General features: G+C 48.1%; 1 protein-coding gene across 1 annotated transcript; it reads left to right on the plus strand.

Moving 5' to 3' along the window:
• Positions 1 to 2006: 2006 nt before the first annotated feature.
• On the plus strand, positions 2007 to 10633 carry LOC142251023 (ADP-ribosylation factor 6-like). Its single transcript, XM_075323514.1, has 2 exons — positions 2007 to 2123; positions 8668 to 10633. The coding sequence occupies exon 2, from the start codon at positions 8697 to 8699 to the stop codon at positions 9222 to 9224; it is 528 nt and encodes a 175-aa protein (XP_075179629.1). The 5' UTR covers positions 2007 to 2123; positions 8668 to 8696; the 3' UTR covers positions 9225 to 10633.
• Positions 10634 to 20652: the final 10019 nt, after the last annotated feature.

Genomic DNA, 20652 nt, shown 5'->3' on the forward strand with positions numbered 1-20652 from the left:
TTCCTCCACCCCAGCTCCTCGGCCGTGGAACAGGTCACGGGTGCCTTCCGCACTCCTCGCCAACCTTGGGATCCCCCTTCCTTCCTAAGAACCCGAGTTGAGCTCACAGCTACAGACCACGGGCCCCAAACTATCCGTGTCCTTCCTTGCTAGTTCCCAAGTCCGATCAGACGCTACTGCACCCGGAGCTAACCTCAGACTCCCTTGTGTGTGAGATGGCTCCTCATTTCCCCAGTGGAAGCCCCGCCTCCCGGATTCCTTAACTAGTGGGCAAGAGGTCCCATACCTCATGATGGCCACCCCAGCACCTACCCTAGCCCAGTCCCAGTGGAAGAGCTCCCGTGTTATGTATTGGATGGGTGTTTTGGTGGTGATTACCGGTGACGACCTCCTCCGTATCCGAGATGAGCACCGCACCTCGGGTGAGGTGCAGTACCCTGTTGCGCCTGAAGCCTCAGGGGCGCCACATTTTAAGTTCTGACTGTCATCACTAGATCTATTATATGCTATGATGCCGTCACACGTCCTTACGGAGATTTCGTTATAGAAACAGAAAGTGATCCATTGCCTCAGTTACATAAACGGAAACAGATTATTATAGGGTCCATCTGGGTTCCATTTTTGTTTATATATATATAATGGAAGAAATGGACGGACTTTCAATATTCACTGTAGCCCCTGTTCTTCCATCTTTGTAGCTGACGCCATGGATCACTTATTTTGTTTGTTCTTATGGAAAGTCCGAACAGACCTGTGATCACAGCCTTATAAACATGTGCAGAAAATGCAGATGTAACCTGTAATCTCTGCCTTTATTCGTAATAACCACATTCTATTCTTGTGATCGATATTTCTCCCATGCTGCTCCTTTTCTATGGAATGCTCTCTCCATAAAAGCATAAGGAGAGCTGTGAATACCCCCCACTGCTATAAAATCTGATACTCGTTTCCCCATTTTTTGTCCTATATCTGTCTCGGATAACAATATCTCCATATAATTACACTGGGTTCACAACGTCATCACAGGAATCAGAAAATGCTGAGTGACAGATGTTACATGGCGGACACCAATGGTGCCTACTGGACCCTTTTGGCTTATTATGGGGTCCGTCATGGAGTCACCATAGCCAGGGGCTGCAGGTACCTCCATACCATGGAGTCTATGGAGCCCTAGAAGAATAAATTGAAGATCCCCCCTGATAGTTGAGGTCCCTGTTGAATATTTTGCATTGGCGCCCACCAGGTCCAAAGTTAAAGGGGTATTTCCATCTCTGAGATCCTATCCTAATATGTAGTAGGTATAATAATAATATTAATACATGCCTCCATTAGAAATGTAGTATAGTTCTCCTGATATATAGTCATTTCTCTTACCTCATGGGCAAGACATTGCAGCTTAGGTATCCATGGTTATGTCTACTCATAAAGTAACAGTTAGTTGCTCTTGGTTGTAACCATGGATACCTAAGCTGCAATACCCTGCACATGAGGTAAGTGACATGGTTAATCAGAACTATACATTTCTAATAGGAGGTATTTGCTAATATTATTATACCTACTACATATTGGGATAGGATCTTGCCGACGGGAATATAATTTAAGCCATAGTGTTGCATGACATATCCCCCCCCCCCAAAATGTGATTGTGACCCCTCCCACCATAATTAATTGCATAAGTCAATATACATGTAAGGCACTGAGAGTTTTTCTTCCAACTCCAACTCTATAAGACTAAAGATGGCTCAGTAAAATGCATTATTGCAATTAAACAAGCAGTGATTGTGATTTCAGCTCTGGAGGGAACCCAAAAACTAAAAAGTACTGATCAAATAAAGAAAAAGGGGAGGACGCATGCGCACATAGATTAATTTTTTTTGAATGGACATTGTGCCGGTGAGACAGTGGGCGGTGAAGGTGATACTGCGCCTGCGCGGTAGGCTGGCTGAGCCAGGGCGAGGGCATTGGACATGCGCAGACGTTATGCTACAGCAGTGTGATGGCAGTGCGCTGGGTGGGCGGGTTAGTGCGCATGCGCGGCTGGTTTCGGTGTGGTTCTGCTGCCCGCCGCCCTTCCGATTCCGGATCAGGAGCCGGGACTGTTGAGCGGTGACACCGGGGGCGATGTACGTGCTCGGTTCTGTCGGTAACGGGCTGGTGTGGGGGAGGGGAGGGTGTAGGACAGTGTTCGTGCATGTGGTGGTCTGTGTGGCAGGGCTGTCATATCACAGCTGTGCTCTGGGACTGTCTGGGGGGAATTTATTTGGAATAATTGACCATTGTCTGGGATGTGCATGTGTCACAATGTGGAGGATGGGGGTCCTCCTCCCTGGGATTATCTGCAATCTTAACTTTTTGCTTTCTGCAGTGCTGCACCCCTCTACATTGTCACCTGGGAGGGTCCTCGCATTAAAGGGGCACTCCATTGTCACCTGGGAGGGTCCTCGCATTAAAGGGGCACTCCATTGTCACCTGGGAGGGTCCTCTCATTAAAGGGGCACTCCATTGTCACCTGGGAGGGTCCTCTCATTAAAGGGGCACTCCATTGTCACCTGGGAGGGTCCTCTCATTAAGGGGGCACTCCATTGTCACCTGGCAGGGTCCTCTCATTAAGGGGGCACTCCATTGTCACCTGGCAGGGTCCTCTCATTAAGGGGGCACTCCATTGTCACCTGGGAGGGTCCTCGCATTAAAGGGGCACTCCATTGTCACCTGGGAGGGTCCTCTCATTAAAGGGGCACTCCATTGTCACCTGGGAGGGTCCTCTCATTAAAGGGGCACTCCATTGTCACCTGGGAGGGTCCTCTCATTAAAGGGGCACTCCGTTGTCACCTGGGAGGGTCCTCATTAAAGGGGCACTCCGTTGTCACCAGTGAGAGTCCTCTCATTAAAGGGGCACTCCGTTGTCACCAGTGAGAGTCCTCTCATTAAAGGGGCACTCCGTTGTCACCAGTGAGAGTCCTCTCATTAAAGGGGCACTCCGTTGTCACCAGTGAGAGTCCTCTCATTAAAGGGGCACTCCGTTGTCACCAGTGAGAGTCCTCTCATTAAAGGGGCACTCCGTTGTCACCAGTGAGAGTCCTCTCATTAAAGGGGCACTCCGTTGTCACCAGTGAGAGTCCTCTCATTAAAGGGGCACTCCGTTGTCACCTGGGAGGGTCCTCTCATTAAAGGGGCACTTCGTTGTCACTTGGGAGGGTCCTCTCATTAAAGGGGCACTCTGTTGTCACCTGGGAGGGTCCTCATTAAGGGGGCACTCCGTTGTCACTTGTGAGGTCCTCTTATTAAAGGGGCACTCCGCTGTCACCTGTGAGAGTCCTCATTAAAGGGGCATCCCGTTGTCACCTGGGAGGGTCCTCTCTTATTAAAGGGGTGCTCCAATCCCTTTTAAGGAGAACTTCTGCAACTTTCTAATCTGCTTCCTGTCTCTTGTTCACTTTTTTTTTCTACAATCTCTGCTTGCTGTCAGTGAATGCAAACAAAGCGCTGCCCGTAGCCCTGAGCTTCTCGCAGTGGAAGGTTTACAGAAACTGGATCCAGTCTTTAAAGTCTGATATTAGAAGGCTTGTGTGGGAGCGCGGACCAGTATGTAACCAGTTCGATCCCTCTAACCGTTCTCTGCGGGTTTTCGCGTCACATCCATCCACGATTGGCTGCAGCGGTCTCGTGGATGGGAAACTTTTTTTTTTTTTTTTTTACAACCCCTTTGGATTTTCCATTAATGTTTTTAGCCTGAATATATTATATTAGCAAAAAGAAAAAAATTAAAATTGTATTAACTCATCCACATGTGGTACAAAAACTCTGTTGCACAAGTTGATGTGTGATGTGGATTTATTATAAAAAATAAATAAAAAATAATATAAAATAAAAATCAGCATCGCGGGTCAATATATCATGGCAATTTATGATGAGGGTTTCACTCTGTGCAAAATATAGGGTAAAAATTTGCTGCAAATCTTTATGGAAAACTTTGCACCTATGAATTTACCTAGAGGAAATGTTCAATTTTTCAATGTGTGTTTTTGTTTTTTAGCTCGATTCTGATCCAAAATCCGCCTCAAAATCCTCCTAATAACCCCCTAATAGGAAAGCATGACTACTATAGTGCAGATACTGTTGTAGTTTTATTTTTTTTGTTGTTTTTTAATCCTATGGGAAAAAAAACAAAACATGTCACTTCTTCCTTGGAGGGAGGAAAAAAAAAAAGTTCCATATTTGCCTTCTGAATCGAATTGAAGCAGAAAATGTAAATCACACCCTAAAAACGTGTTAAAGAAGTTTTTAATATTTTTTTTTTTTTTTTAACAAAGATTTGATTTTGAGCCCTAAAAAAATACCCCAGCTGGATGTGAACACGTCCCTACAGTTTGGGATTCATTACTGGGTCTGCACGTTTGACCTTCGCTCTGTTCAGATACTTTGTTCTCTGGATCAGTGGGACCCCCATCAGTGTATTCTATCCTATTGATAGGGAATAATCCGTATACTTGGTGTAACCCCTTTAAGTGTACCCAGCAATATGTGATGTGTATTTTTTAGGAGGCTACATCTACCTTTTTAGGCGCGTTCTCACATAGTTTTGATTATCTTTCTTGCTGCAAAATTTGTTTAAAAAAAATAGGAGTAAGTTGATTTTTTTTTTTTTTTTTTTATTAGCTGATTTTTTGGTTTTTTTTTGTTTGTTTTATTTTCTGTATCGATTCAGGAGTCCAAGGTTGTTTTTTGTTTTGTTTTGGTTTTTTTTTCTCTCCAACTAAAGAATTGACTTGTTGCTACTTTTTCTACTTCTGCATTATTGATGTTTTACCATTGAAATAAATAGAATACCTATTTATAGAGTATTTAAGGCCTTGTTCGCACGTAAATGCTGACATTTCTGCAGCGATTTGACAGCACATGTGCGCTTGAAATCGCTGCAGAAACACTGCGCAATGGATGCAGTGTTTCAGCAGAATAAATGCCGGTTTCATGTGCTTGGGATGCTGCCCCCACCATAGACAGAGGGGAGCTGCATCCATAGCACACAAATTAATTGACATGCTGCTTTTTTTGTACGCACGGATTTGGGTCAAAATTTTGGGATCCAAATCACTGCGTTCAAAAAAACGTGCGCGCGTATCATGCACAATATACGTAGATTGTGCAGAGGACGCATGCATTTACAGTGCAGTGCTATACGCAGCATAAATGCATGGAATTACGCAACGTGCGCATGAGCCCTAAAGCAGTCTTTGATGTGGATTTTGTAGCAGAATCTAATCCAAAATCCACGTATGGGTATGTGCACACCATGTCTTATTTTTCAGGCAGATTCTACATAAAAAAAGCGCCACCCTCCAAAAAAAATTAACAGCACACAGCAATGTAAAAACGACATTGTTGGGCAGAGTTCGTCTTTTCGAAGAAGTAATCAGGTGACTCTTCGTTTGGAATCCGCCCGCTTTTTACACTTTAAGGCTATGTGCGCACGGAGCGTTTTTGCACGTTTTTCGGGTGCGTTTTGGGCTCAAAACGGCATGACTTTGCTTCCCCAGCAAAGTCTGACTTTTCATTTTTGCTATCCGCACTTTTTTTTTTTTTGTTTTTTAGCTGTGTTTTTGAGCTAAAAAAAAAATGGACATGTCAATTCTTTCCTGCGTTTTACAGTGTTTTTCACCCATGCAATGCATTGGAAAAACGCAACCAAAAACGTTCCGAAACACTGTAAAAACGCATGCGTTTTTGCCGTGGGTGCGTTTTTTGCATTTTTGTGTGTTTTTTGCGGCAAAAAACGCAGCGTCTAAAAACCGCACACATAGCCTTAAGAGGTTGTCCACTACTTTTGCATTGATGGCCTATCCTTAGGAAAGGTCATCAATGTCTGACTCCCGCCGATCAGCTGTTCTCTGTCCTGGCAGCAGGCAGCCGGAAATGTTCAGTTCCGGAGCTGCTCCGTCTTCTGATAGCGGACGGGTATTGCACATCCATCTCCTACTGATCTGAATGGGAGGCGGATGTGTAACACCCGGCCGCGGCCACTATCAGAAGATGGAGCAGCTCCAGAACTGAATATTTCCGGCTGCCGGACCGGGACCAGCTGATCCGGCGGGGGTGCAGGGTGTCGGACCCTGAGGGATCAGACATTTTTGGCCTATCCTTAGGATAGGTCACCAATATAAAAGTAGTGGACAACCCATTTAAAGTATATAGGAAGACGCCAGCGGTACAAAAGACCGAAGACTCTTCAGGAAAATACCAGAGAGGTTTCCTGAAGTGTTTTTTTTGCCTTGGAAAACTAAACAGTTTCTCTGGCATCTTAAAGACACCTTGTGAACATACAGAAGGAGTCCTCTGTCATATGTTCCCTGACCAAACAAGTCTCGGAGAGATCCCATTCACACTGTGTAGGGGTGTCACGTGGCTGTATAAGGCTGGGGACAATCAGAAGGGCTTGATATGGCATAAAAAAAATCAAGTGTCCACGTCTGACCTGACGCCCCTGGTGCCCATCCCCCATATGAGTATGGTTTCTGTCAGAAGCCCCCCCCCCCCCCCCCTTCCCCTCGGGATTTCCTGTTCCTTTGCTTTCTTCTATGGCATTATACTATGCATCTTCCTATCCTCTAATACAGATTACATTTTAGTAATGTCTCTTCCTCAGCACCCCCTTATTTAGCTGGTCTTCCTCTAAGGGTGCGTTCACACTGATAACTCCAATCAAAACTTGTAAAATAAGTCTGGGATTGCTCCAAATCACTACAAATACATTCCTTTCTATGGTGGCCGCCAACAGACCCTTTGCATTCACCGTGTACCTTACGTCGGCAGCTCGGACCATTTTGGGCCGGAGCAGAAGAGGTTCCCTTGTACTTTTTTTTTTTTTATATTTTTTTGCCTCCTGTGTGTATGTGACTTGTTAGGAAATTGCTGTACAGAGAGAGCTCTCGGCTTGTCCGCCCGCTTTGTGCCTCCATTAGTAATGTCTCCTCTGACCTTTGCTTACACTGAACCCATTGTCTGCTCCCACTACATTTTGTTCCACGCGTTGTTTTGGGTGGCACCGATTACACACAGCTTACATGGGTCTTACTGTCCGGCATTAAAAAGTCCTTATATAACAGGCAGTCGGTCAGTTCTGACTCTCGTCACACACTGGGATGCTATAGATTGGAGAAAATGTATTTGGAAAAAGGGGATTGAATTGGGTGCATCTGTACTTAGAATTTCCACCTTATAATTGGGTTAAGTATTTTTCTGCGCGCACTGACTGGGAGGTCTCTAGAGAAGAAGCCATATAAATAATGCCATTTTGCAGTATAGAGATAAGGAGATGTACTGTTTGGACATACTAGGTTGCAGCTCCGAATTTGGCCAGTATATGTCACTGAGGATGTTATAGTGTAGTAATCGGTTTCAGATTCCAAGGTCTTCTCTTTTCAATAGAGCAGTGATTGAGCAAAGCAGGGCACGGTAGTCGTCTATCTCCAACAGTCCAATAGAGTGTGAATGGAGCGGTGGCCAGGCAAAGTCCACGGTCCTATAGAGAATAAATGGAGCGGTGGCTGTGCAACGCGGGGCACAGTACTCGGCTATCTCCAACAGCCCTAAAGAGAAAGAATGGGAACGGTGGCCGGGCAAAGCGGAGCACGGTACTCTGCTATCTCCAACAGCCCTCTAGAGAATAAATGGAGCCGTGGCCGGGCAAAGCAGGACACAATACTCGGCTATCTCCGACAGTCCTATAGAGTATTAATGGAGAGGTGGTGGAGCAAGGTACTCGGCTATCTCCATCAGCCCTCTAGAGAATAAATGGAGCCGTGGCCGGGCAAAGCAGGACACAGTACTCGGCTATCTCCGACAGTCCTATAGAGTATTAATGGAAAGGTGGTGGGGCACGGTACTCGGCTATCTCCGACAGCCCTTTAGAGAAGGAATGGAGCGGTGGCCGAGCAAAGCAGGACACAGTACTCGGCTATCTCCGACAGTCCTATAGAGTATTAATGGAAAGGTGGTGGGGCAAGGTACTCGGCTATCTCAACAGCCCTTTTGAGAAGGAATGGAGCGGTGGCCGGGCAAAGCAGGACACAGTACTCGGCTATCTCCGACAGTCCTTTAGAGAATAAATGGAGCAGTGGCCGGGCAAAGCGGGGCACAATACTCAACAATTTCCGACGGTCTTATAGAAAATGAATGTATAAAGCGGGGGTGGTCACTTCTGGCCACAGCTCCATTAAGAATGGTCTCCACAGAGCTCCATTCCCGGAATCTGTTCCTTCCCACCGATCAGCAAGTTACTACCTATCATATATGGGCAATAACTTCTAAAGATTGGACTAACCCTTTAACTAAAAGAACAGAGTTGATTGGGATATTACCTTTCTCAAAAGGATCGGAGGTAGGTGCCTGAGATCTGGGACCCCTACTGATCCTTGAAATGGTGGGTCTACAGGTCTGGCACAATGTCCTGGCCACCCAGCTCCTTTTTTTTAATTTGAGCATTTTAGTGGGGGAAGTACCATAATTCCACATTGCAGCCATTTTCCCTTCTTTTTCAGGATCCATTGGGGTCTCGTAGGTTGATTCTCATGTGAGATTGGCGCACCCCTTTAATGTTTTATTTCATTTTTTTTTTTTGATCTGCTCTTTCTCCTTTCTCGCTATTCATGTTCCCTGTTTTTCTCTTTTCAGCCCAGCTGTATGGACTCTAAGCCTCCATCATGGGACATATGCTATCCAGGGTGTTTGGGAACAAAGAGATGCGGATATTGATGTTGGGCCTAGACGCCGCCGGGAAGACAACCATCTTGTACAAGCTGAAGTTGGGCCAGTCGGTTACGACCATTCCCACGGTGGGCTTCAACGTGGAGACGGTAACCTACAAGAATGTTAAGTTCAACGTATGGGACGTTGGCGGCCAGGACAAGATCCGCCCTCTCTGGCGGCACTATTACACAGGCACGCAGGGCCTCATATTTGTGGTAGACTGTGCTGACCGAGATCGCATCGACGAGGCCAGGCAAGAACTCCACCGCATCATTAACGACCGTGAAATGAGGGATGCCATCATTCTGATTTTCGCCAATAAACAGGACCTGGTGGATGCAATGAAGCCTCACGAAATCCAGGAAAAGCTGGGACTAACCCGCATCAGGGACAGGAACTGGTACGTCCAGCCGTCTTGTGCCAACACTGGAGAGGGACTGTACGAGGGTCTCATGTGGCTAACGTCAAACTACAAATCTTAAATTCCTCTTTTTACGGTGATTATTTTTTTAATATATGATTTTTTTTTTTTTTTTTCCTCTTGATTTTTATGGGTTCAGTAGAGGAGCTTTTGAAGGAGTAAATCCTCAACAACCAAATCTGGGGGATCCATTTTGTTATGTAATGGAAGTTAAAGGACATTTTTTTTTTTTTCTTCTTTATTTTTTTTGGAGTTGCAGGGCTGCGAGGGACTTTGACGGCCCCCTGCGATATCTGCCTTAATAAATAGTGTGAAGTGATTAACACGAGCGGAGCGTTTCGCTCTTCTTCAGACCTCAGCAACCAACGCTCTTGTCTGTCTCTCCCTAATATTAACACACAGAGTAAAAAAAAATAAAGGGCTGGTTACCTCTTGCTTGGCAGCAAAAATCACCGCAGCCCCGGTATTAAAAAAAAAATAATAAAAAAATAAAATAATAAAAAAATATATGATTTCCGATAAAGGCAGCAAAGTCTGTGCAGGGTGAATGTCTCGCGGGTGCAGTGGCCTCCTAACATGTCTCTCATTCCAGACTGGTGCCTGTACATTGAATCACTTGATTGTGTTGATCATCTCTTAAAGGGGCTGTCCACCCTCAGCCCGTACGCCTTTATCTGGGCACACGGACGCCATAGAAGGCGTTACCCATCCCGTCTATGCATTACATGGGTGACCATTCCTTCATTAGCGGCATTCCTTATTTCCATACGTTCTCCATCGTACAATTGGTCATTCCGTTTTTTTTTTTCTTTAGGCCAACGCTAAAGTTTTGCTCTTATATTTTTATGAGCTCTTCAGAACGTTTTTTTTCATTTTACGTTTTACACGTCACGTATCATGGTTACTAAATAATGGTTTCCATTTATAACTTACCCCCCCCCCCACCCTCCTCAGAGTAGGACGAAACTTTACACTGACACACAACCCCTCCCCCCCCCCCCAACTTTGTACACTAAGCCTCCGAGCTTCTCGTCACTTTCGGCACTCGCCCTCCCCGCCTATATCATGGAGTCTGACATGGTTGCACTTAACTGTACGGACAAGGTCCATTGTCCTGTAATGGTGTTAATAGAGTTTTGGCCATGTCCTCCGTGTATTGTTATAATGCAGTGTTCATCGTTGAGGCCAACACACACATGTTATCTATATTTTGTCTGGCTCAGTCTTCCAGCCCCTCCATGGGCAATAGCGTCCGACATTAGCCCTCCTGCCTGCTGACACATTTTGGGGGGGGTGACTCCCTCCAGACTGACGTACAATGCTGAGCTATGCAGCCTCCCTCTTTTTTTCTGCTCTCCTGTCCGGTGCACTAATGCTATTTCTGTTCCAAAATGTTTTATTTCAGTAGGACTTGTTCCATGTTGTACTGCTTAATTCTTCTTTAACTGATCAATAAAAGCTCAATAATGCATCCAAACGCTGGCTGTGTGTGTGTCGGGACTGTGCGTTCGTTATATGGGAGAAAGGGAAGGTATCTGTCCTCCGCTATAGAGCTGTGTGCACACTCGCCTGTTGCCACCGGTGCAGTTTTTCTGTTGCTGATTTGTATAGGATGACCAGGTACCAAAAGTCTCGTACAGGTAGGTTCAGCAGTCGCCCATTCCCAATTTTCACAAATTTTCATTATTATTATTTTATTTTTCTACCTGTTAAAATAGGTATATGATGGTTAGATTTAATAATCCTGCCTAGCCGGTCAGAAGAGTCATATTTATTGCAGTGGCTCTAGCTCGATGATAAATTAGTCGCTCCTGTAGTCACTTTTTACACCATGTATTGGTTGACTTTGTCAACACTAAAATTATGCGGTTTAGCCACACTTTAAAGGGAACCTGTCATGTCCCACATGCCCCCACAACCCAGCCGCACTGCACATAACCGGAAGTGCAGAAGACGGCTCACGTGCACAAAGGGGCCAAAGAGCAGCTGTTTTTTACACTTCCAGATGTGCCCAGTGCGCTGTTCTGAAGCTGGGACACATGCACAAAGGAGCCAAAGAGCAGCCATCTTTTTCACTTCCGGTCATGCTGAGTGCGCCTCTCTGAAGCCGGGACGCGTACACAAAGAAGCCGAAGAGCAGCCATCGTCTTCACTTCCGTTAAGGGCTCTTCTCCACTTGCGATTTCTGTGTGCGAGTGCGATCAGATAGAAAATCGGATCGCACTCGCACCAGTGTTAATCAATGAGGCCGTGTCCTCTTGCTAAATGTTTTACGGCACGTCTCGTGCTCTCAGTGAAATCGCAGCATGCTGCGATTTCACCGAGTCTCAGCTCTCGCACCCCCATGCAATTCTATGGGAGCAATAAAAAAAATCAGAATCCGGGAGGCATGCGCATGTCATACAGATGGCATACACATGTCACACGGATCCTTGACACTTGCATACCGCGTCAGACTGGCTACCGGAGGAATCTCCAGTAATACCAGTCCTGGCCGCGGTTACATGCACTGATCTCCGGAGCTGTCACTTGAGCTCCAGAGTGCAGCCTGAACAGCGAGCGCCAAGTGATTGATTCCCCAGTGATTGCTATTCAGTTCAGCACAGCTGCAGACAGACCGGGCTGATTTCTGGAGCTCAGGTGACAAATCAGGGGTTCAGTGCAGGTAAACGCGGCCAGGCCTGGTATTACTGGAGATTCCTCCGGTAGCCAGTCTGACGCGGTATGCATAAACACTCACATAGCACTCGCATGTCATACGGATGCTATGTGAGGAAAAAAACACACACCGTACACAGACCACACGCAGGACACTCGATTTGTAGCCGAGTGTTCCTGTGAATTTGTAAATGCAAGTGGAGAAGAGCCCTATTGCTCAGTGCGCCTCTCTGAAGCTGGGTCGCATACACATTGGAGCCGTAGAGCAGCCATCTTCTGCACTCATGTGTCATGCTCAGTGCGCCTCTCTGAAGCCGGGACGGGTATACAAAGGAGCCGTAGAGCAGCCATCTTCTACATTTCTGGTCATGCCCAGTGCTCCTCTATGAAGACTGCTTACGTACACAAAGGAGCCGTAGAGCAGCCATCTTCTACGCTCATGTGTCATGTGCAGTGCGCCTCTCTGAAGCCCGGACAGGTACACAAAGGAGCCGTAGAGCAGCCATCTTCTACGCTCATGTGTCATGTGCAGTGCGCCTCTCTGAAGCCGGGACGGGTATACAAAGGAGCCGTAGAGCAGCCATCTTCTACGCTCATGTGTCATGTGCAGTGCGCCTCTCTGAAGCCCGGACAGGTACACAAAGGAGCCGTAGAGCAGCCATCTTCTACGCTCATGTGTCATGTGCAGTGCGCCTCTCTGAAGCCGGGACGGGTATACAAAGGAGCCGTAGAGCAGCCATCTTCTACGCTCATGTGTCATGTGCAGTGCGCCTCTCTGAAGCCGGGACGGGTATACAAAGGAGCCGTAGAGCAGCCATCTTCTACGCTCATGTGTCATGTGCAGTGCGCCTCTCTGAAGCCCGGACACACCCCCCCGGCTTCAGAGATGCAATAAAGTGCGCGGCTCTATTCGGAAGCATGCGCACGATTTGCAGGGAGTTGGCCGACACCGGCTTTATACAAATAATGTCACCTCCACAGGGGTGTTATTACTATTTATTACATGCAGAGGGGGCCGACTAGTCTGCGAAAACAATGCACCATCGACTAAACAACTCTGTCTGGCATAAGAAAAGCTGAGCTTCTGAATATATTTTTATTTTTTTAAAGATTGATTTAATTTGCTAACCTTATACAGGGCTGGTTAGGTAGGAAATATAGCAATACACATATGAATGCTGATGGGTTGGAGGGCATGGGGGCCTGACAAGTTCACTGTAATACCATTTCCACTTGGTTACTTAAAAGGAACCTGTCGTTTTTTTTTTTTTATTATTAAACCGCCCCCAGTGTGTTTTAAATGATTATATGTGCATCACTAAGGCTATGTGCGCACTTTGCGTTTTTACCTGCGTTTCAGCTGCGTTTTGAACTGCAGCGTTTTCATGCCAAAATGCTTGCGTTTTGTCAATGGGAATTGATTTCTTGTCCGCACAATGCTTTTCTAAACGCATTTCATTTGCATAAATTTGGGCAAAAACTCAGCGCTCAAAAAAGCAGCATGTCAATTGTTTTTGCCATTTGGGCTGCGTTTTGATAACATTGAAGTCAATGAAAAAAGTCAAAACGCAAAATCAACATCAAAAGTCTAGCGGTTTACATGCTTTTTTGATGCAGAAAACACGCTTTTTGGACCAAATAATTACATGTGTTTTTGGCTAAATATTAAAGGCATATGTCCCTTTACACACACACACACAGTCTGACAATTAAATGTATGAAAATCAATAAATAAATGTAATTTTATGCATAATTATTATCACAACGCTATTTTAATAATTTGCCATGTTTTGATTGATATTAATCTTGATATTTTGTTTTCTTTATTTCTTTGTCGCTCTATTGGGAGACCCAGACAATCGGGTGTATAGGCTATGCCTCCGGAGGCTGCACAAAGTATTACACTCAAAAGTGTTAAGCCCCTCCCCTTCTGCCTATACACCCCCCGTGCTCCCACGGGCTCCCCAGTTTTTTGCTTTGTGCGAAGGAGGTCAGACACGCACGCACAGCTCCACAGATTGGTCAGCAGCAGCTGCTGACTATGTCGGATGGAAGAAAAGTGGGCCCATATAGGGCCCCCAGCATGCTCCCTTCTCACCCCACTCTTGTCGGCGGTGTTGTAAGGTTGAGGTATCCATTGCGGGTACGGAGGCTGGAGCCCACATGCTGTTTTCCTTCCCCATCCCCCTCAGGGCTCTGGTGGAAGTGGGATCCTATCGGTCTCCAGGCACTGAGACCGTGCTTCATCCACAACTCCTGTGGAGCCTGCTGGATAGGAGCCGGGTATCGTTCAGGGACATGGCCCTGCTACTTGGAGGTACTCTGTGTCCCCGTGGGGACCGCGCACAGCAACACTCCAGCTTTGCTGGGTGTGCTAGTGCACCGGGGACCGCGGCGCTGACCGGGTTAATATGTGCCATTACACACTCAGCGTTGCTGAGTGTGTTTATGTATAGGGACTGCCGCACTGTCCGCCGCTGCCATGGAAACACTGTGGCGCGGCTGGGACTTGTAGTGCGCCGGGGACTTCCACGCCGGCCGCGCTTTTACGGCGGCCGCGTTTATTACTAGAGTCCCCGGCTTTTTGCGGCCTAGTTTCCTTTCCTCCCGCCCACAGCCCTGACAGGCAGGGGAAGGGCGGGACGCTGCACAGAACGAGCAGCACTGAGGGCTGGAGCATGCTTTGCATACTCCACTCCCCTCACTGTGCACAGTGCAGGCACCAGTTCCCGCTCTTTCTGGGTCACGCCCACGGCTCCCTCCTCTCCTCAGGACGCATTCCTGTCAGCTCCTCGGACGCTGCAGAGGGGGACAAAATCTGGGAGACCCAGGCAGGGACTCTGGTGGCCTCACAACCGCTTTAAGCGGGTGGTAAGCAGCACCTGTGGTGCTAGCCCCATTGTGCAGTAGTGTAACATTTTATGTTTATTTTACACTGTATAGTGCACAGTTGATTTCTGGCTATATACCCTATTGTGTTGCTCAGGGAAGATAATAGCATGGCGCCCACGAAAGGCAGGGGTGCCAAAACACAGGCTTATTATGTTGCCTGCGCCGCATGTACGACCCCGCTACCGACAGGATCCACTGACCCTCATTGTGTGCACTGTTCGGCCCCTGTGGCACTTACTCAGCCAGAGCCTCTGCTAGGGGGGGCCCAGGGGGAGCCACCTGCTAACACTGTTCAGGTGACAGGGACGGAGTTTGCAAAACTCTCTGAGACTATGGCTAAGATACTAGAAGCCTTGCAGTCCAGGCCGGTATCTCAGCACAGGGACTCTTTTGAATCCTTGTTCCCTGGCCCACCTCAGCTGGACCAACAATGTCCTCCCGGGGTATCTCATGGATCCCAAGCTGAGGGTTCTGACACAGACCCCAGCCCCAGACCGACTAAGCGAGCTCGCTTAGATTTTCCCTCGACATCATCATATTGTTCAGGGTCTCAGCGAGGGGAATCTCTGGTTGATGACGCGGAGGTAGCTGATCAGGATTCTGATCCTGAGGCCGCTCTCAATCTTGATACTCCGGACGGGGACGCCATAGTGAACGACCTTATTGCGTCCATCAATCGTATGTTGGATATTTCTCCCTCAGTCCCTCTAGCAGAGGAGTCGGCTTCCCAGCAGGAGAAATTCCGTTTCAGGTTTCCCAAGCGTACACAGAGTATGTTTCTGGACCACTCTGATTTCAGAGAGGCAGTCCAGAATCACCATGCTTGTCCAGATAAGCGTTTTCTAAGCGCCTTAAGGATACACGTTATCCCTTTCCCCCTGACGTGGTCAAGGGTTGGACTCAGTGTCCCAAAGTGGATCCTCCAATCTCCAGACTGGCAGCTAGATCCATACTTGCAGTGGAAGATGGGGCTTCACTCAAAGATGCCACTGACAGGCAGATGGAGCTCTGGTTGAAATCCATCTATGAAGCTATCGGCGCTTCTTTTGCCCCAGCATTCGCAGCCGTATGGGCGCTACAAGCTATCTCAGCAGGTCAAGCGCAAATTGACGCAGTCACACGTCCGCGCCACAGGTGGCGTCCATAACCACTCAGACGTCGGCATTTGCGTCTTACGCTATTAATGCTGTCCTGGACTCTGCGAGCCGTACGGCGGTTGCAGCCGCCAATTCGGTGGTACTCCGCAGGGCCTTGTGGCTACGGGAATGGAAGGCAGATTCTGTTTCCAAAAAGCGCTTAACCGGTTTGCCAATTTCTGGCGAACGATTGTTTGGCGAGCGTTTGGATGAAATCATCAAACAATCCAAGGGAAAGGATACATCCTTACCCCAGCCCAAACCGAACATACCCCAACAGAGGAAGGGGCAGTCGAGGTTTCGGTCCTTTCGGGGCGCGGGCAGGTCCCAATTCTCCTCGTCCAAAAGGCCTCAGAAAGATCAAAGGAACTCTGATGCATGGCGGTCTAAGTCACGTCCTAAACAGACCACCGGAGGTGCCGCTACCAAAGCGGCTTCCTCATGACTTTCGGCATCCTCACTCCGCATCCTCGGTCGGTGGCAGGCTCTCCCGCTTTTGCGACACCTGGCTGCCACGGGTAAAAGACCGTTGGGTGAGAGACATTCTGTCTCACGGTTACAAGATAGAGTTCACCTCTCGTCCCCCGACTCGATTCTTCAGGTCATCCCCGCCTCCCGAGCGAGCCGAGGCTCTTCTGCAGGCGCTGGGCATTCTGAAGGCAGAAGGAGTGGTGGTCCCTGTTCCTCTTCAGCAACAGGGCCACGGTTTTTACTCCAACTTGTTTGTGGTCCCAAAGAAGGACGGGTCTTTCCGACCTGTCCTGGACCTGAAACTTCTCAACAAACACGTAAAGACCAGGCGGTTCCGGATGGAATCCCTCCGCTCCGTCATCGCCTCAATGTCCCAGGGAGATTTCCTTGCTTCGATCGATATCAAAGATGCTTATCTCCACGTACCGATTGCTCCAGAGCACCAGCGCTTCTTGCGCTTCGCCATAGGAAACGAACACCTGCAGTTCGTGGCACTGCCGTTCGGCCTGGCAACAGCCCCACGGGTTTTCACCAAGGTTATGGCTACTGTAGTAGCGGTCCTCCACTCTCAGGGTCACTCGGTGATCCCGTACTTGGACGATCTGTTGATCAAGGCACCCTCTCTAGAGGCATGCCAACACAGCCTCGACGCTACTCTGGAGACTCTCCAGAGTTTCGGGTGGATCATCAATTTTCCAAAGTCAAATCTGACACCGGCCCAATCGCTGACATACCTTGGCATGGAGTTTCATACCCTCTCAGCGATAGTGAAGCTTCCGCTGATCAAGCAGCGGTCACTACAGACAGGGGTACAATCTCTCCTTCAAGGTCGGTCACACACCTTGAGGCGCCTCATGCACTTCCTGGGGAAGATGGTGGCAGCAATGGAGGCAGTTCCTTTCGCGCAGTTTCACCTGCGTCCTCTTCAATGGGACATCCTACGCAAATGGGACAGGAAGCCGACGTCCCTCGACAGGAACGTCTCCCTCTCGCAGGCGACCAAAGCTTCCCTTCGGTGGTGGCTTCTTCCCACTTCATTATCGAAAGGGAAATCCTTCCTACCCCCATCCTGGGAGGTGGTCACGACGGACGCGAGTCTGTCAGGGTGGGGAGCGGTTTTTCTCCACCACAGGGCTCAGGGTACGTGGACCCAGCAAGAGTCCTCGCTTCAGATCAATGTTCTGGAAATACGGGCAGTGTATCTTGCCCTGAAAGCGTTCCAGCAGTGGCTGGAAGGCAAGCAGATCAGAATTCAGTCAGACAATTCCACAGCGGTGGCATACATCAACCACCAAGGCGGCACACGCAGTCGGCAAGCCTTCCAGGAAGTCCGGCGGATTCTGCTGTGGGTGGAAGCCACGGCCTCCACCATCTCTGCAGTTCACATTCCAGGCGTGGAAAACTGGGAAGCAGATTATCTCAGTCGCCAGGGCATGGACGCAGGGGAATGGTCCCTTCACCCGGACGTGTTTCAGGAGATCTGTTGCCGCTGGGGGGTGCCGGACGTCGACCTCATGGCGTCCCGGCACAACAACAAGGTACCGGCGTTCATGGCACGGTCTCAAGATCCCAGAGCTCTGGCGGCAGACGCCTTAGTTCAGGATTGGTCGCAGTTTCAGCTCCCTTATGTGTTTCCTCCGCTGGCACTGTTGCCCAGAGTGTTACGCAAGATCAGGGCCGAATGCCGCCGCGTCATCCTCGTCGCTCCAGACTGGCCGAGGCGGTCGTGGTACCCGGATCTGTGGCATCTCACGGTCGGCCAACCGTGGGCACTACCAGACCGACCAGACTTGCTATCTCAAGGGCCGTTTTTCCATCTGAATTCTGCGGCCCTCAACCTGACTGTGTGGCCATTGAGTCCTGGATCCTAGCGTCTTCAGGGTTATCTCAAGACGTCATTGCCACTATGAGACAGGCTAGAAAACAAACGTCCGCCAAGATCTACCACAGGACGTGGAAAATTTTCCTGTCGTGGTGCTCTGCTCAGGGTATTTCTCCCTGGCCTTTTGCCTTGCCCACTTTTCTGTCCTTCCTTCAATCTGGACTGGAAAAGGGTTTGTCGCTCGGCTCCCTTAAGGGACAAGTCTCAGCGCTCTCTGTGTTTTTCCAGAAGCGCCTAGCCAGACTTCCACAGGTACGCACGTTCCTGCAGGGGGTTTGTCACATCGTCCCTCCTTACAAGCGGCCGTTAGAACCCTGGGATCTGAACAGGGTGCTGATGGTTCTTCAGAAACCACCATTCGAGCCAATGAGGGATATTTCTCTCTCACGCCTTTCGCAGAAAGTGGCTTTTCTAGTAGCAGTCACTTCACTTCGGAGAGTGTCTGAGCTAGCAGCGCTGTCATGCAAAACCCCTTTCCTGGTGTTTCACCAGGACAAGGTGGTTCTACGTCCGGTTCCGGAATTTCTCCCTAAGGTGGTATCCCCCTTTCATCTCAATCAGGATATCTCCTTACCTTCTTTTTGTCCTCATCCAGTTCACCAATGTGAAAAGGATTTGCACTTGTTAGATCTGGTGAGAGCACTCAGACTCTACATTTCTCGTACGGCGCCCCTGCGCCGCTCGGATGCACTCTTTGTCCTTGTCGCTGGCCAGCGTAAAGGGTCACAGGCTTCCAAATCAACCCTGGCTCGGTGGATCAAGGAGCCAATTATCGAAGCTTACCGTTCGGCTGGGCTTCCGGTTCCCTCAGGGCTGAAGACCCATTCTACCAGAGCCGTGGGCGCGTCCTGGGCTTTGAGGCACCAGGCTACGGCTCAGCAGGTGTGTCAGGCGGCTACCTGGTCGAGCCTGCACACTTTCACGAAGCACTATCAGGTGCATACCTATGCTTCGGCGGATGCCAGCCTAGGTAGACGAGTCCTTCAGGCGGCGGTTGCCCACCTGTAGGAAAAGGCCGTTTTACGGCTCTCTTACGAGGTATTCTTTTACCCACCCAGGGACTGCTTTTGGACGTCCCAATTGTCTGGGTCTCCCAATGGAGCGACAAAGAAGAAGGGAATTTTGTTTACTTACCGTAAATTCCTTTTCTTCTAGCTCCTATTGGGAGACCCAGCACCCGCCCCTGTTTTTTTGTGTACACATGTTGTTCATGTTGAATGGTTTCAGTTCTCCGATATTCCTTCGGATTGAAGTTACTTTAAACCAGTTTATAATTCTTTTTCCTCCTTCTTGCTTTTGCACCAAAACTGAGGAGCCCGTGGGAGCACGGGGGGTGTATAGGCAGAAGGGGAGGGGCTTAACACTTTTGAGTGTAATACTTTGTGCGGCCTCCGGAGGCATAGCCTATACACCCGATTGTCTGGGTCTCCCAATTAGAGCTAGAAGAAAAGGAATTTACGGTAAGTAAACAAAATTCCCTTCTTTTCCTTTTTTTTTTCAGTGTTTGTATGTTTAAACTTTATTTAGCATTGTATTTATAGTACAAAAGTGCTGCCTCTATGACTGAAACTGCCCATAGCAACCAATCTCTGCCACCACTGCTGGGTTGGAAAAACAAGCTGTGACTGGTTGCTACGGGCAACAATTTGAGATTTATCCAATGGGGCCGAATTTATGAAAACCATTTTTTTTTCCTTTTACCATTCTATATTAAAAATTAAAATCTTGGAAAAATTGCAGCTTTCGCTTTGTTCTCTCAAAACACTGACATTTCCTATTCCACACAGATCACTTCTCAGCAATCATCTCCTCTCAGAAAACATTTCAATGACTGATAACACCTCTATATACAGGATCCACCATTCACAATAGGTGATGTCACAGCTCACCTCCTCCTCGTGTACAATGACTAACACCATATTTATATACAGTGGATAACACAGGCTCCACTATTCACAATAAGGAATGTCACAGCTCACCTCCTCCTCCTGTACAATGACTAACACCACCTTTATATACAGTAGATAGCACAGGATCCACTATTCACAATAAGGAGTGTCACAGCTCACCTCCTCCTGTACAATGATTAACACCACCTTTATATACAGTGGATAGCACAGGATCCACTATTCACAATAAGGAGTGTCACCGCTTACCTCCTCCTGTACAATGACTAATAACATCTTTATATACAGTGGATAACACAGAATGCACTATTCACAAGGAAAGTCACAGCTTACCTCCTGTACAATGACTAATAACATCTTTATATACAGTGGATAACACAGGATCCACTATTCACAATAAGGAATGTGACAGCTCACCTCCTCCTCCTGTACAATGACTAATAACACCTTTTATATGCAGTGGATAACACAAGATCCACTATTCACAATAAGGAATGTCACAGCTCACATCCTCCTCCTGTACAATGACTAATAATACCTTTA

The sequence above is a fragment of the Anomaloglossus baeobatrachus genome, chromosome 9 (genome assembly GCF_048569485.1).
Source record: "Anomaloglossus baeobatrachus isolate aAnoBae1 chromosome 9, aAnoBae1.hap1, whole genome shotgun sequence".
NCBI classification, from domain to species: domain Eukaryota; kingdom Metazoa; phylum Chordata; class Amphibia; order Anura; family Aromobatidae; genus Anomaloglossus; species Anomaloglossus baeobatrachus.